Here is a 13,277-nt window from a genome sequence, read left to right as displayed (position 1 = left end):
CTTACCTCACCACCAACTAATCAGAAGAATGTCCACAAGCTGATCACACCCTCTTTGAACAATTACTATAAAACTCCTCACTACCCCCTCCTGGTTGGGATACACAGTTTTGAGGGCATTAGCCCGCTGTGGCCCCCTTTGCCTGGCAAAACAATAAAGATATTCTTTTCTACTTCACCCAAAACTCTGTCTCTGAGAATTAATTTGGTGTCGGGGTACAGAGGCCAGATTCAGCTTCATTAGCAGGATATGTTTTTATCTCCAGCTGGTTCCCAGAACCGAGGTGACCCCCCTGCCCCCACTAAAAAGGATGGTTTGCACTTTAAAAGAAGGAAGAAAGGGACACCTAACACACATTGTCTACTTCACAATTTTGCTCAAAGCTGCTTACTCCTCGATACAGGCATTATTTTTCAGGCAAATCATTTCATTTAAGTAGAAACCAGAAAAACAGTGACAGGGGAAATGGGGTTGGCATTCCTGAGTTTCTGCAAGTTCAGAGAGCAGGCCTCCACAGCAATAGTAATAACATAGTATATGACACTGGAACCAAAGATTCACATCTTTCCATCTCTTCATGTCATTCTTAATCTCATAGATCTGGAAAGTACATTAGGTTGGCCAGTGTGTCCTTTAATCTTTACTGAGACTCAAGGGCTTCTTTGACTATTTTATAAGAAGGCAAATACGCACTCTTGGTGAAAATATCTTCTGCGATTCATTGGGTTATAATGAGGAGTATCGAGCAGGAGGAACTTTTAGACAGTGATTTAGTAGTTTTAGTAGAACAGGGCAGTGTGATAGAAGAGAGATAAGATAAAGAGGCAGAGGCTGGGAAGAGTCTACATCCTTGCAATCACAAGGATATGGTGATTTGAGGACATAGATGGAAAACAGAAGACTCTAAGAGAAGTCTCAGACCAGGACAGACTGCAAAAGCATTCCTTCTGGTATTCCTCATGTGAAAGCCCTTCCACATGCTAATTAAAAAAATGAGCACACGCACAAGCAAATGAAGAAAATATCAGACAGGGTAGTTTTAAACTCTATCCTGCAGTGAGTTGAGAGGGAATTGGAAAGGGTTTTGAGGAGATAAGAAAGGGTGAGATCATATGAGAGACAGTTTGGGTGATAAATACAATTAAAATAGCCTTTTGGGGCTCTGAGCACGCCTAAGTCCTCCTGCTGGCTTTGTCATGACTGCCATCTGTGCAACTCAAAGTGTTTCCTGCAAGCTGGGGTCTCTCCATGAACAATTTGTTACGAGGCCATAAGATAAATATCAATACAATAGTTGATAGTCCGTTAGAAACTTCCATAGCAATTTTACAGAGTCCTATTTATGTCGGTTGAGCTTAATGATAAAAAAAGAAGCTTGGGGGCTTCCCTGATGGCGCAGTGGTTGAGAGTCTGCCTGCCGATGAAGGCGACGCGCCTTCGTGCCCCGGTCCGGGAAGATGCCACATGCCGCGGAGCGGCTGGGCCCGTGAGCCATGGCCGCTGAGCCTGCGCGTCCGGAGCCTGTGCTCCGCAGCGGGAGAGGCCACAACAGTGAGAGGCCCGCGTACCACCAAAAAAAAAAAAAAAAAAAAAAAAAAAAAAGCTTGGGTTTTATGTGTCTCTTTATTTCATTTTTCTAATGCTTCAGTTTTATTGTAATTTACACACAATGGAAAAGGGGGGAAATACTGCTCCTTCCTCAAGATAGTTTGATAAGTACTGAGCAACAGAAGGAAAGCAGTTTGGTGGGGGACGCTATGTTGCCTTGCTGGTTCTATCTGACACCATCACTACATGAAAAACGCCCAGAATTGAGAATCTTGGGCTCATTTGAGGCTCTTATGAGCTATTCTCTGTTGTCAGCCGTTATGGTTGTTCTCTCTCTCTTCCCATATTGCTGTGAAATAGGACTGAGCCAGTTCAGAGTATTTACAATAAAAGATATGGGAGTCAACTGGAAGAAAAATATGGGCACTGAGTTCAGTAGGTATACCTCTGGTCTACATACTGTCTGACTGCGAGCAGTACCAACCTACAATTCAAGTTAAAAGTCAACCTTACTAAAGGAAGTAGTGATACCTGCTACGATAGGAATGGACCTCAAAGATTATGTTCAGTGCAAGAAGACAGATATAAAAGAATATATATTGTATGAGTGCATTTGGTATGCAATGTCCAAAAAGGCATATAGAGACAGATAATAGATGAATGGTTGCCTAGGGTTGGGGGTGGGAGAGGAGAGTGATGGTAAATGGACATGAGATTTATTTTTAGTGTGGTGGAAATGTGCTAAAGTTAGATTGTTGTGATGATGGTACAACTCTGTAAATATCCTAAAATGTTTGAAAGATGGGGGGAATTGTTTCTTCCTCAAAATAGTTTGAGAAGTGCTGGGCAACAGAACTAAACCAGTTTGGTATACTTTGCATTTTACACATAGAACAGGTAAACTTATGATATATAAATTATATCTCAAAAAAAGCTGTTATATAAAAACGTAATCTCTACCAGTAAAAAGAGCCAGCATCTCATTTACCCTCCAAATTCTTAAAATATGAGTGGAAAAAAAAAAGAGTTATTAGTATGATATGCCTCTAAGGAAAATGGTACACTGTACTGAGTGCTTTATGGTAATTCTCTCATTTAATCCTGACAAGAAATACACGTGTTCATTATTTTTTTTTCACTTTTGATAGTGAGGGAATTATGGCCCAGAAAGGGATGACATTATATCCAATGTCACTAAGATGGTAAATGAGGAAGTTAAAACTTAAGCTCCTGTCGGTCTGACTAAAAAAATATATACTCTTCACTAAACCAATGATCTGTGATCCATTTTGCAGAGGACCAGTAAATATAGGCATTCAGAAGACCCTGTGCTGAGGTGGTTCAGAAAAAATGCAATTTCCAAATCAGACTATGAAGTTAAGTTTTTCTGTATAATACATATACAGATCATGATATCCCAATAATCTTTTATTGGCATTAGTTTACACTGAGAATACACACGATTCACAGAGTCTTATTCATTTGATAGTGATTAACAGGAAAAATACCCCTCTTCTTACAAAACTATGCAGATTTACTTTTAGGTGAGTTACAAAAGACCTATTTGTGAAAAGTTTTCTTTTTTGTTTTGCCTCATCTGTACCCAGTGAAATAAAATTTAGAAAAATATTCCTGCGAATGTGCTAGAACCTGTTTTATAATCTGCTGATACTTCACATTGCAGATGACAATCATCCCAGTTTAAAAGGCAGCACTATGGAGATGGGCTGTGTATTGTTAGGGATATACAGGTTTTGCAAATCAATGGTAAAAATGAAAGGAAGGATCAGCTACTTTACCTTCCCTCACCAAAAAAAAAAATCACCAGGATTCTTACCTGCCAGTGGAGGATTATATTCCAAATCAAACCAAGAGTCAGTTTATGATTTCCATCTACTATGTCAGTGCTTCCAATATTCACTAAATCAACCTGTTAAAGATAAAGGGGAAACATTTGAAGGAAGGAGACAAAATGTCTGTTTGAAAAGAAAACAAAATGCAAAGGTAATTGCATTTATCTATTTCCAGAGCCTAAGCAGCATTATAGCTTTTTAAAAATCTAAAAATGAAACAAACTGCATTTGCAACTGAACTTTCTGTAACAAACAAGTGTCCCCAAACACATTTACAAAGAGATAGGAAATGAGTGTACTTTTAGTGTATAAATAAATTACTGCAGATTAAAGAGTCCAATAAGAGTATCTCCAGGGCTTCCCTGGTGGCACAGTGGTTGAGAGTCCGCCTGCCGATGCAGGGGACACGGGTTCGTGCCCCAGTCCGGGAAGATCCCACATGCCGCTGAGCGGCTGGGCCCACGAGCCATGGCCGCTGAGCCTGCAAGTCCGGAGCCTGTGCTCCGCAACGGGAGTAGCCACAACAGTGAGAGGCCCGCGTACTGCAAAAAAAGTATCTCCAAATAAAATATATAATAATGATAACTCATAAAGGATGCTTAAAATTAAAAAGTGCTTCCTAGGACATAATTGAAACTCAAAAATAGAAATTTCATCAATCCTTTTATCTAGCTCAGAGGAGTGCTATTGTAATTAGGGGTGACTGCATTTGACTAAAATGTCCTTGCTTTAGAATTACATGTTAGAACTCTACTAAACAATGGAGCTAATGGCCAGCTCTCTTTTCTCTATCTAGGACTGGGTTTGGGAATTAAAATTTGGCAGAGTTTTATTTTTTCAAGACAAATCCCATCTCCTGTCCTTCTTGCTCCTAACGTTTTTAGGTGGAGTCAGGTTACACATACACATCAGGCAAATGAGCACATGAAAAGATATTCAACATTACAAGCCATTAGGGCAATGCAAACTATAAACATAAAGAGTTAACACTACATACTTATCATAATGGAAAAAGTTTAAAAAATATAGTGACAATATCAAATGCTGATAAGGATACAGAGAAATTGGGTCACTCATGCTTTGCTGGTGGAAATGTAAATAGTACAGCAACTCTGGAAAACATTTCCAGCAGTTTCTTACAAAATTGAACATGTGCTTACCATACAATCCAGCAATTGGGCTCTCAGGCATTTATTCTAAAGCTATAAAAACTTCTGTTTATACAAAATCCTATACTTAAGTGTTCATACTAGCTTTATTTGTAACACCCAAGAACTGGGAACAACCCAGATGCCATACAAGGGTGAATGGTTAAACATATTGGTACATCCATACCGTGGACTACCACTCTGCAATGACAAGGAACATCTATTGATACATGCAGCAACTTGCGTGAATCTCATGGGCATTATGCTGAGTGAAAAAAAACAAAGCCAATCACAGCGGGTTACATACAGTATGATTCTATTTATATAACAGCTTTGAAAAAACAAAATTACAGAAATGGAGAACAGAGTCGCAGTTGCCAGAGGTTAGGAACTGAGGTGGGGTGGGAGGGACAGGTGGATGTGTTTATAAAAGGGTAGCACAAGGGATACTTGTGATGATGGATCTGTTCTGCACTTGACTCTGATGGTGGATACACAAATGTACACATGTGATAATGTTGTAAAGAACTAAAAACACGTGGCCACACACACACAAAAGTACAAGTAAAACTTGGGAAACATAAATACTACTGGTGGATTGTATCAATGTTGATGTCCATGGTAATATTATACTATAATTTTAATGTATGTTACCATTGGGGTAGAGCTGCGTTAAGGGTACACATGATCTTTCTGTATTATTGCTTATAACTACATGTGAATTTACAATTATCTCAAAGAAAAAGGTTAACTTTAAAAATGAGTATCCAGGGATACTTTAAAAAGAGAGAATATCACAATAAAGCAAATATGCAACTTCAGATTAAGGTCTATACAATGGGGGTGAAACTGTCAGAGCAAGGGTTGAGGGCTGAGAATTCAGATTTCTCTCCCTTCTTACTATCCCTAGGCTCACTGATACCTTTGGTTGACTTTTCTTTTGGCTGTCTCCAGGACTCTGCCATTTTGTCTTGTCCTGAGGGTATTGATCTGAGAGAGTTTCCCATTTATCCTCCTCTAGGGAGCTTCACTAAATAGCCGAGATTCATTTTGGTTAAACCTTTCATTCTCTCAGGCTCTAAACCTTTACTGAATTAAGTCTCACTTGGATCTGTCTTTCCCTCTTGTCTCTTCCTCCAGTAAGATGGGTTTACCATTTTCTCACTCAATGTTAAAATATATTCTTTATCATTCATCTTAATTTTCTAAATCCTATTAATTATAACTTTTATAACTATGAAGCTATGTGGGAAATCCAGGTGAAAAGAATAAAAAGGCTACTCTTCAATTTCATTGCCAAATCACTCCCAATTACTCCCCATGTAAACTTATTTGTAGGTTCAATGGATAATCTAATACTTAAATTTATTTTTATATCCCAACTATATACAAATGATTGGTGGATTGGATTAAAACAAATAATTGATACAGAAAAATGTAGAATCATTGAAATAAGGATAAAAGATCTAGATACAAGTCCATAGTTTAATTCCACATATAATTTATAGTAGAGGGCATTACTAAGCTATGCAATAGATTACATGTGAGGATGGTACCACATGGACATTACAGAGAAGTCAGTCTGAAGTAAATGGACAGCATATAAATGGACATTTAAGTAAGGCTGTATTGAAGAGTGGATGAGCAGAAGTCCTGAAAGCTGGTTAAGGTGAAAGACCTTGATTTTCTTGGGTATAGGAAAGTCAAGGTGATACTGCCATTGTAACACATTACACGTCTGCTTATTTCTACAATGCAGATGCTTCTCATTGGACAGCTGAATTTTAGTAGTACCCCATGCAAATTTTTCCTAATTCAGTGTTGAAGTAAATATCAGAATTTCAAATTACTGGGCATTCATATAGATTTTTTTCCTATACATGCAAACAATAATTTGCCATGATACCTTCATTTTAATTATACAAAGTAGATACAACAAGTTTCTAGAATTTAGATCCCAGGGGAGATGAATGACTCCTGAACAAGAAAGCACCATCATCTACATTTCATCTGGGGATTCCTCATGTGTCAGTAGAGGGGAGGGGCTCTCCATGTGGAAAAGATGCTATAACTTTAAGAATTGGTTTACTGATTAATTCATTCAACAAATTCATATGTCAGGCACTGATGTACTTAGAACACAAAAGGGAAAAATACTCCTGCTTTCTGGAACTTAATTGTAGTGACAGTGAGAATCACACCATATATTTTTGAAGATTCAATTATTTAAATAAAGAACATGTGATTTCTAGAAAATAGATATACTTGGGGAACCACTGCTGGTAGTTAAGTTTAGACTTGCCATAGGGATCATCCTGGGGAGACTAAGAGCAAGCAGCAGGCACTTAGATACCAGCTGCCCCTATCCACTCTCATAAGCTTGTTCTCTGTGTGAGTAGGGAGATGATTCCTCCATTTATTTATCCCCATAAAATCCCTTTTAAAATCCAATCTATATTATATCAGGGACTGTGCTTAGGCCTGATAAAGAAGACTAAGGTAGAATCCCTAATGTCAAAAAGCTCACGGGCTAATAGCAGGTCACAAAATAAAAGTTAATTAAAATTAGGTAGGATCCAAAAATTCCACTTCTAGGTATATATCCAAAAGAATTGAAAGCAGAGACTCAAACAGATATTTATACAACAATGTTCACAGCTATTCACAATAGCCTAAAGGTGGAAATGATCCAAATATCCATTGACAGATGAATAGATAAAGAGGACATGGTGTATATATACAACGGAGTATTCTTCAATATTAAAAAGAAAGGAAATTCTGATACATGCTACAACGTCAGTGAACCTTGAAAACATTATGCTAAGTGAAATTATCCAGCCATAAAATAAAAAATATTATATGATTCTACTTATGTGAGATACCTAGAATAGTCAAATTTATAGAGAAAGAACGTAGAATAGAGGTTACCGGGGGCTGAGAGGTGATTACAGAGTTTTTTTAAACAGGTAAGAGGTTCAGTTTGGGATGGTGAAGACATTCTGGAGATGGATAGTGGTGATGGTTGCATACATAGGGGAATGTATAATACTAATGCCACTCAATTGTACACTTAAAAATGGTACACCAATTTTTAAAAATGTTTAAACTGGTAATGTATATGACATGTACATTTCACCACAATAAAAATAAATAATAAAAAGAAGTCACTGGCACATACACACGCCTTAGACAATATCTAAAGGAATGTGCATAGTTGTGTTCCAATAAAACTTATTTATAACCACTGGAAAAAATTAGGTAGGCATCTGTGTCTCATGGACACCCAGTAGAGAAAAAGAAATTTTTGTGACAGTGTAAGCAAAAGAAAGAGGAAATATTCAGTGTTGACCGAATCTGTAAAGAAGGAATATAAAACTGGAACAAATAAAGGGGGTGTGTGTGGAAGGCATGCCAAGAAGACACATGTGACTAAGGATATGGGGGGCAAGCGTAAAAGATATTACATGGTTGGGAATTAGAAGTGTTGTACTCAGGGACAAGGTGGCATGTGTGAAGTTGTTAAACAATCTGGGGCAAGATTATGAAGAGTCTTAAAAAATCTCAAGGAATGCAAGGAACAAGTTAGGCTACTATGAGGTAGAAAAATAATAATACCAGAAAAGTTGAACAGATCTTGGCTAATTCTTATGGGCACTGAGAAAAAACTAGCTGAGATTCATTATAAATGTCTCTAAACAGTACAAGGATGCTTACACTTTTGTCAGGGACAACAAACCTTTTCACAATTCTCAACTCTAAGAAATGTGCATTTTATAGTAATATACTGCATCTTTAATTACAACTTTACAAGTGAAGCAGTGATAACCATTTGACCATTTCTTTTGTCAACCTTCAATAAACAATAAGAGCATACTATTAAATCTTAGTTTTATAGGGATATTCTGTAGACAGTTACAATAATGTAATCCAATTTATGTAACTTTCTGTTGATTTGCAATTATATTTTGTTAGTTCACTTTTTTTATTGCCAATGTTACTCACTATACTATCCTATCCAGTAGGCCAGTTTTGTTGGTGGTGCTTGCCATAGGGTGCAATAAGTAAGTAGCATGGCTTTTAAGTGGTATTTCACACATATATTCTCAACTGTGTGTGCCTTAGAGGGTAATCTTATCACACTGCAATTATTACCAATCATCATTCCTTTCTAAAGGTTCATATTTGATCAAGTCGTGTTGTCATAGGTAGGTATTTTGTCATCCTGTAGTTGGGTTGTAAGAAACACAACTATCCCCATTTTTTGAGTGGTAAACTATATGTTAATCTTTGTACCGTTTTCTATGTCTGTGTATATGTACATATGTATGTGTGTATATATCATTTCATTTTTGTTCTTTTTAGAAATATTGTATTTCTTTATATATAAGACCACACAAATATTATTTTATACAAATGCATGAATGAGATCTTATACATGCCTCTCCTATTGTTCTTGAGACAAGTTTTCTTTTCCATTTTGCTTGCCCCACTTTCTTCCCAACTTCTTTCCTAATCTGACCTAAAAAGCTCCTTATTCATATGATCAGTGTATGTGTGAGTGTGCATGTGTGATATCTTATAAACACAAATTTGTGAGGTTTTATAGTCTACAGATGGCATATTATTCAGGTTCTATTGAATATTGCTTTTACCAAACAATAAACCCTTTTATTTGTTCATTTTCATGGCTAATCCATTTGACTCTCAATTTTCGTATGCTTGCTGTTGTTAATAATGCCCCATATCTCACCATGTAGCTATGAATTAAATTGATATTTTTTAAATCATTACTAGCTCTTCTCAAATAATCATCACCATGCCGCACAATTGCTTCTCTGCTTTCTTTTACGTAGTTTTTTCCTAATATATGCTCTGGAATTACATCTTCCAAGGATTATCAATCTAATTTCCAAATAACTATGAAAAGGGAAAATAAAAATTAAAATACGTTAATATCTATGTTAAATGAATAATTATGTGTCTGTCTAGTAAGCAAAACAAAAACCATTTATATGACATATATGCTAATAAATGGATTCTGTGTGTGTGTGGGAGGGTGTAACAAGCACAAAATAACAGGAAATTCAATCTTGAGGTCACTGAGGAGGCCGAAAGTTATGTTTCCCTGTTTTGCATAATGAAAGCATCTGACACCAAATGAATAGGTGTGAAAATTGATATTATGTGTGAAAATTAAATAGCATGCATTGAATTTTTGCAGAAAAAGTTCACCTCCACATGAAGATTGGCTTTAGGAGTTCCTGCAAACAGGCCTAAGACTCTACTCAGAAAGTAACATTAGATTCTGGCTCAGAGTTTTGCAGTGTTATCTGTGGAAGATGCTGTACTCAAACATAATTCTGGAATATATAGAAAATTCTCACCATTTGCTTTTTTTTTTTTTTTTTTTTGGCCGCACCACAGCACACAGGATCTTAGTTCCCGGACCAGGGATCGATCCCGGGCCCCCTGCAGTGGAAGCGTGTGGAGTCCTAACCACTGGACCACCACGGAATTCCCTCACCATTAATGGAACCTTACTGTGGCTCCAGCAGAATATTTAAATGTGAACTCATAGGAAAAAATCCCTTGGGTTAGGATGAGCTGGCTGTAAAAAAATGCACCTAGGAAACTTAAGGAATTGGCTTTTGGAATACAGTAGTCTATTGTTATCCATTTTATAGGTGTGAGAACACGAATTGAAGGGACTTCCTATTCTGTCCCCACATTAGTAGCTAGACTAAAATATCTGATTTTGTACAAAAATTTATATTTAGTAATTCTACGATTAATATATAAGTATTCCAGAGAGCACTGCTCCTTCCTGGTGTTCTACCTACTAAATGAGTTTACTAACCACTGGGCATGAGGAACAATTCTTTTCTATTGCTTATTCAAGAGAATAATGTTTGTTTTATCCGAGGTTTTGTTTTATCCCCAGTTCCTTCAAGGCTTGGATGCAATCTAGCATTGTCAGTGATATTTTCTACAAGCTAAATTTAGAGAGCCCACGGTGGTTATATTGAAAGGATTTATACATATAATACTGATACATGTAAGATTTAAGAATACTTAGGAAAACCATAAGATTTAAAATGAACCTGAAATGTAATGGTTTAGTGAAAGGAGATTACCGACCTAGACAAGTTTATATTATTTTTGATTAGTTTTACAGGAAGAAGAATAGCAGAATGAGTTCATCAGATATAAACTGCACACAGTGACTTTGGAATGAGGAACATTTGACATTTAAAAACTTGCAATAACCAGGTCAAATAATGAAAATGGAACTTCTCAGGGTAAAACAGAAGGTAAAAGAAAAAAGGTAAATAAATGCAAGGGAGTGATATTCCTGTGATATACCTGACAAGGTTCTAAGGAATAAATCTCTTACAAATATTTCCATGCTTTTGAAATTTTTGGTGGTGGCAGGGAGATGGATAAACTTTTCCAGTTTTAGTTTGTAAATAATTTAAGCATATGCATTCCTAACATGGATGTTGTAGAAAGTTATGTCTCATTCAATAAAGGAACCATCATCTTTCCAATAAATGATATTCTTGCCTTTTTAGACAACCACTGAGAAGGACATTTTATAACTACAGGGACTAATGAAAACACATCTTGTATCATTCAGCCAGTTGATATTAGGTTAGGGCTAGGAGGTTCCTCATATGTTTCAAAGGATGTGGTTCTTCCAGATCACTTCAGATTTCAACATTTATCCTAAGGAGGAGTCACTTTTTTTCCTTAATATGCAGAATACAACCTGAGATTTTATTTTCATTAGGCATGGGGTAAGGGATAAGGGTAAGCAGTCTTTGTACTTATCAGTCTTGGTATGTGCGTTTAAATAACCAAAAAATGCTGCTGATTAAACCTTATAAAATAACTTCACATAGAATGTAAGATTATAAAAGGAACCATGAAATATCATCTTTAAGAGTTTGAGTGGATTTCCTTAACCAGAATCTTAAACAATAACTAACATTTAGGGAAAAACCATGCACTGGGATTTATCAAATAAACAGCCCTCCTGATAGACCTCATGCAGATACTTCTACCTTCTATATATTTGGTTCTTTCAGATCCATACATTTCTTTCTCATAAACTGTTTATAATAGAGAATCTCTTTCCAACACTCAAGACAAACAGGATTTGCTTTTTAAATGTGCTGAGTGCCTTTTATAAAACATCTGCCATCATGCAGTCAAGCTAAAGAGACTTCTCCATGTTCAAGAGAAATTCCTCAAGTATTTATATAATCCTTCCAAACATAATGCATTTAAAAGATTAAAAATTTAGAGAAAGCAAAGGAGTTTCACTGCCCTGCAGCATGTGCTTTTATACTGTGTTTAAGGTTCATATAAAATTTTAAGACTTATGGGCATAAATCATACCCACTTTTGCCATTGAAAGATGCATGTATTGAATCTTTTATTATTAAATGATGAATAGTTCAATATATACAACATCAAGGGTGGGCTGCATTGGCCATTGTGGCCTTGGGTCTCTACTGGCAGGTTTTTTTTCTTCCCTCTCATATCTGTACATTCAAAGTGTTATTTTTTATTTTAAACAAATATAGAAATTTGCATTGAAAAATACCTTTCAAAAGCACATTTTGACATAGAATACATCATAAGACTTAGTACTGGGAACACACTATAAAGATACTACCCCCTAACTTTAGTGACTAAGCTCTACATAATTCATTAAATATTTTTCACCATCCACCATATACCACATATTAACTGTTGAGGACAAAGACTAAAAAATGAACTGTTTTATCAAATTGCTTAAAGACTAGTGAAATGAGTTAAAATTTCTCTCTATTTTGGATGCATTTATGATAATCATACATCACAAGGTAACTCTTAACAGAACTGTGTTTTTGTTTGTTTATACATTTCCTCTTTGACACTAAAGATTTTAAGCAGTTAATTTAAAAAATCTCATAATGTTAAGGAAATATAAACATTGAAATGGTGAAAGAATATTGAAACAAACATAGCAAAATAGAAATTTCAATGCAGGTAGGCTTACTGAACATAAGGTACAGAACTAAACTTTTTGGCAAAGTAGCTCTTATAACTAAACTAAGCAAAATTTCCTAGATGGAATATTGTATATTAGAGGGCTTCATTTGCTTCCCTCTATAAACCTGCCCTCAAAAATGATTTCACAGGGGCTTCCCTGGTGGTGCAGTGGTTGAGAGTCAGCCTGCCGATGCAGGGGACACAGGTTTGTGCCCCGCTCTGGGAAGATCCCACATGCCACGGAGCGGCTGGGCCCGTGAGCCATGGCCGCTGAGCCTGCGCATCTGGAGCCTGTGCTCCACAACAGGAGAGGCCACAACAGTGAGAGGCACACGTACCAAAAAAAAAAAAAATATATATATATATAATGATTTCACAAGATAGTAAGATAAAAGACATACACACTTTCAATATAATACTATTTAACTTGAATTTTTATAAATACTGTGTATCTTATACCTGGCAATATAGAATGCCACTTTAACGACAGCAAGAACCCTATGCAACCCATGCAACTATGGTCAACTAATCTATGACAAAGGAGGCAAGGATATACAATGGAGAAAAGACAGTCTCTTCAATAAGTGGTGCTGGGAAAACTGGACAGCTACATGTAAAAGAATGAAATTAGAACACTCCCTAACACCATACACAAAAATAAACTCAAAATGGATTAAAGACCTAAATG

At 36.4% G+C, this 13,277-nt stretch overlaps 1 protein-coding gene across 1 annotated transcript in view; it reads right to left on the bottom strand.

Annotated features, from left to right (window-relative positions):
* The window catches only part of LOC141277572 (dystrophin-like), a 334,453-nt gene that overhangs the window by 308,565 nt on the left and 12,611 nt on the right, over positions 1 to 13,277 (bottom strand). Inside the window, exon 3 of the mRNA XM_073798896.1 lies at positions 3,386 to 3,478. Within this exon, the coding sequence (XP_073654997.1) occupies positions 3,386 to 3,478 (93 nt within the window). The remainder of the gene's footprint in view (positions 1 to 3,385; positions 3,479 to 13,277) is intronic.

Source organism: Tursiops truncatus, chromosome X, assembly GCF_011762595.2.
Source record: "Tursiops truncatus isolate mTurTru1 chromosome X, mTurTru1.mat.Y, whole genome shotgun sequence".
Classification (NCBI taxonomy): domain Eukaryota; kingdom Metazoa; phylum Chordata; class Mammalia; order Artiodactyla; family Delphinidae; genus Tursiops; species Tursiops truncatus.
The sequence above is the reverse complement of the archived record's forward strand: the minus strand, read 5'-3'. Positions and strand labels throughout refer to the sequence as shown.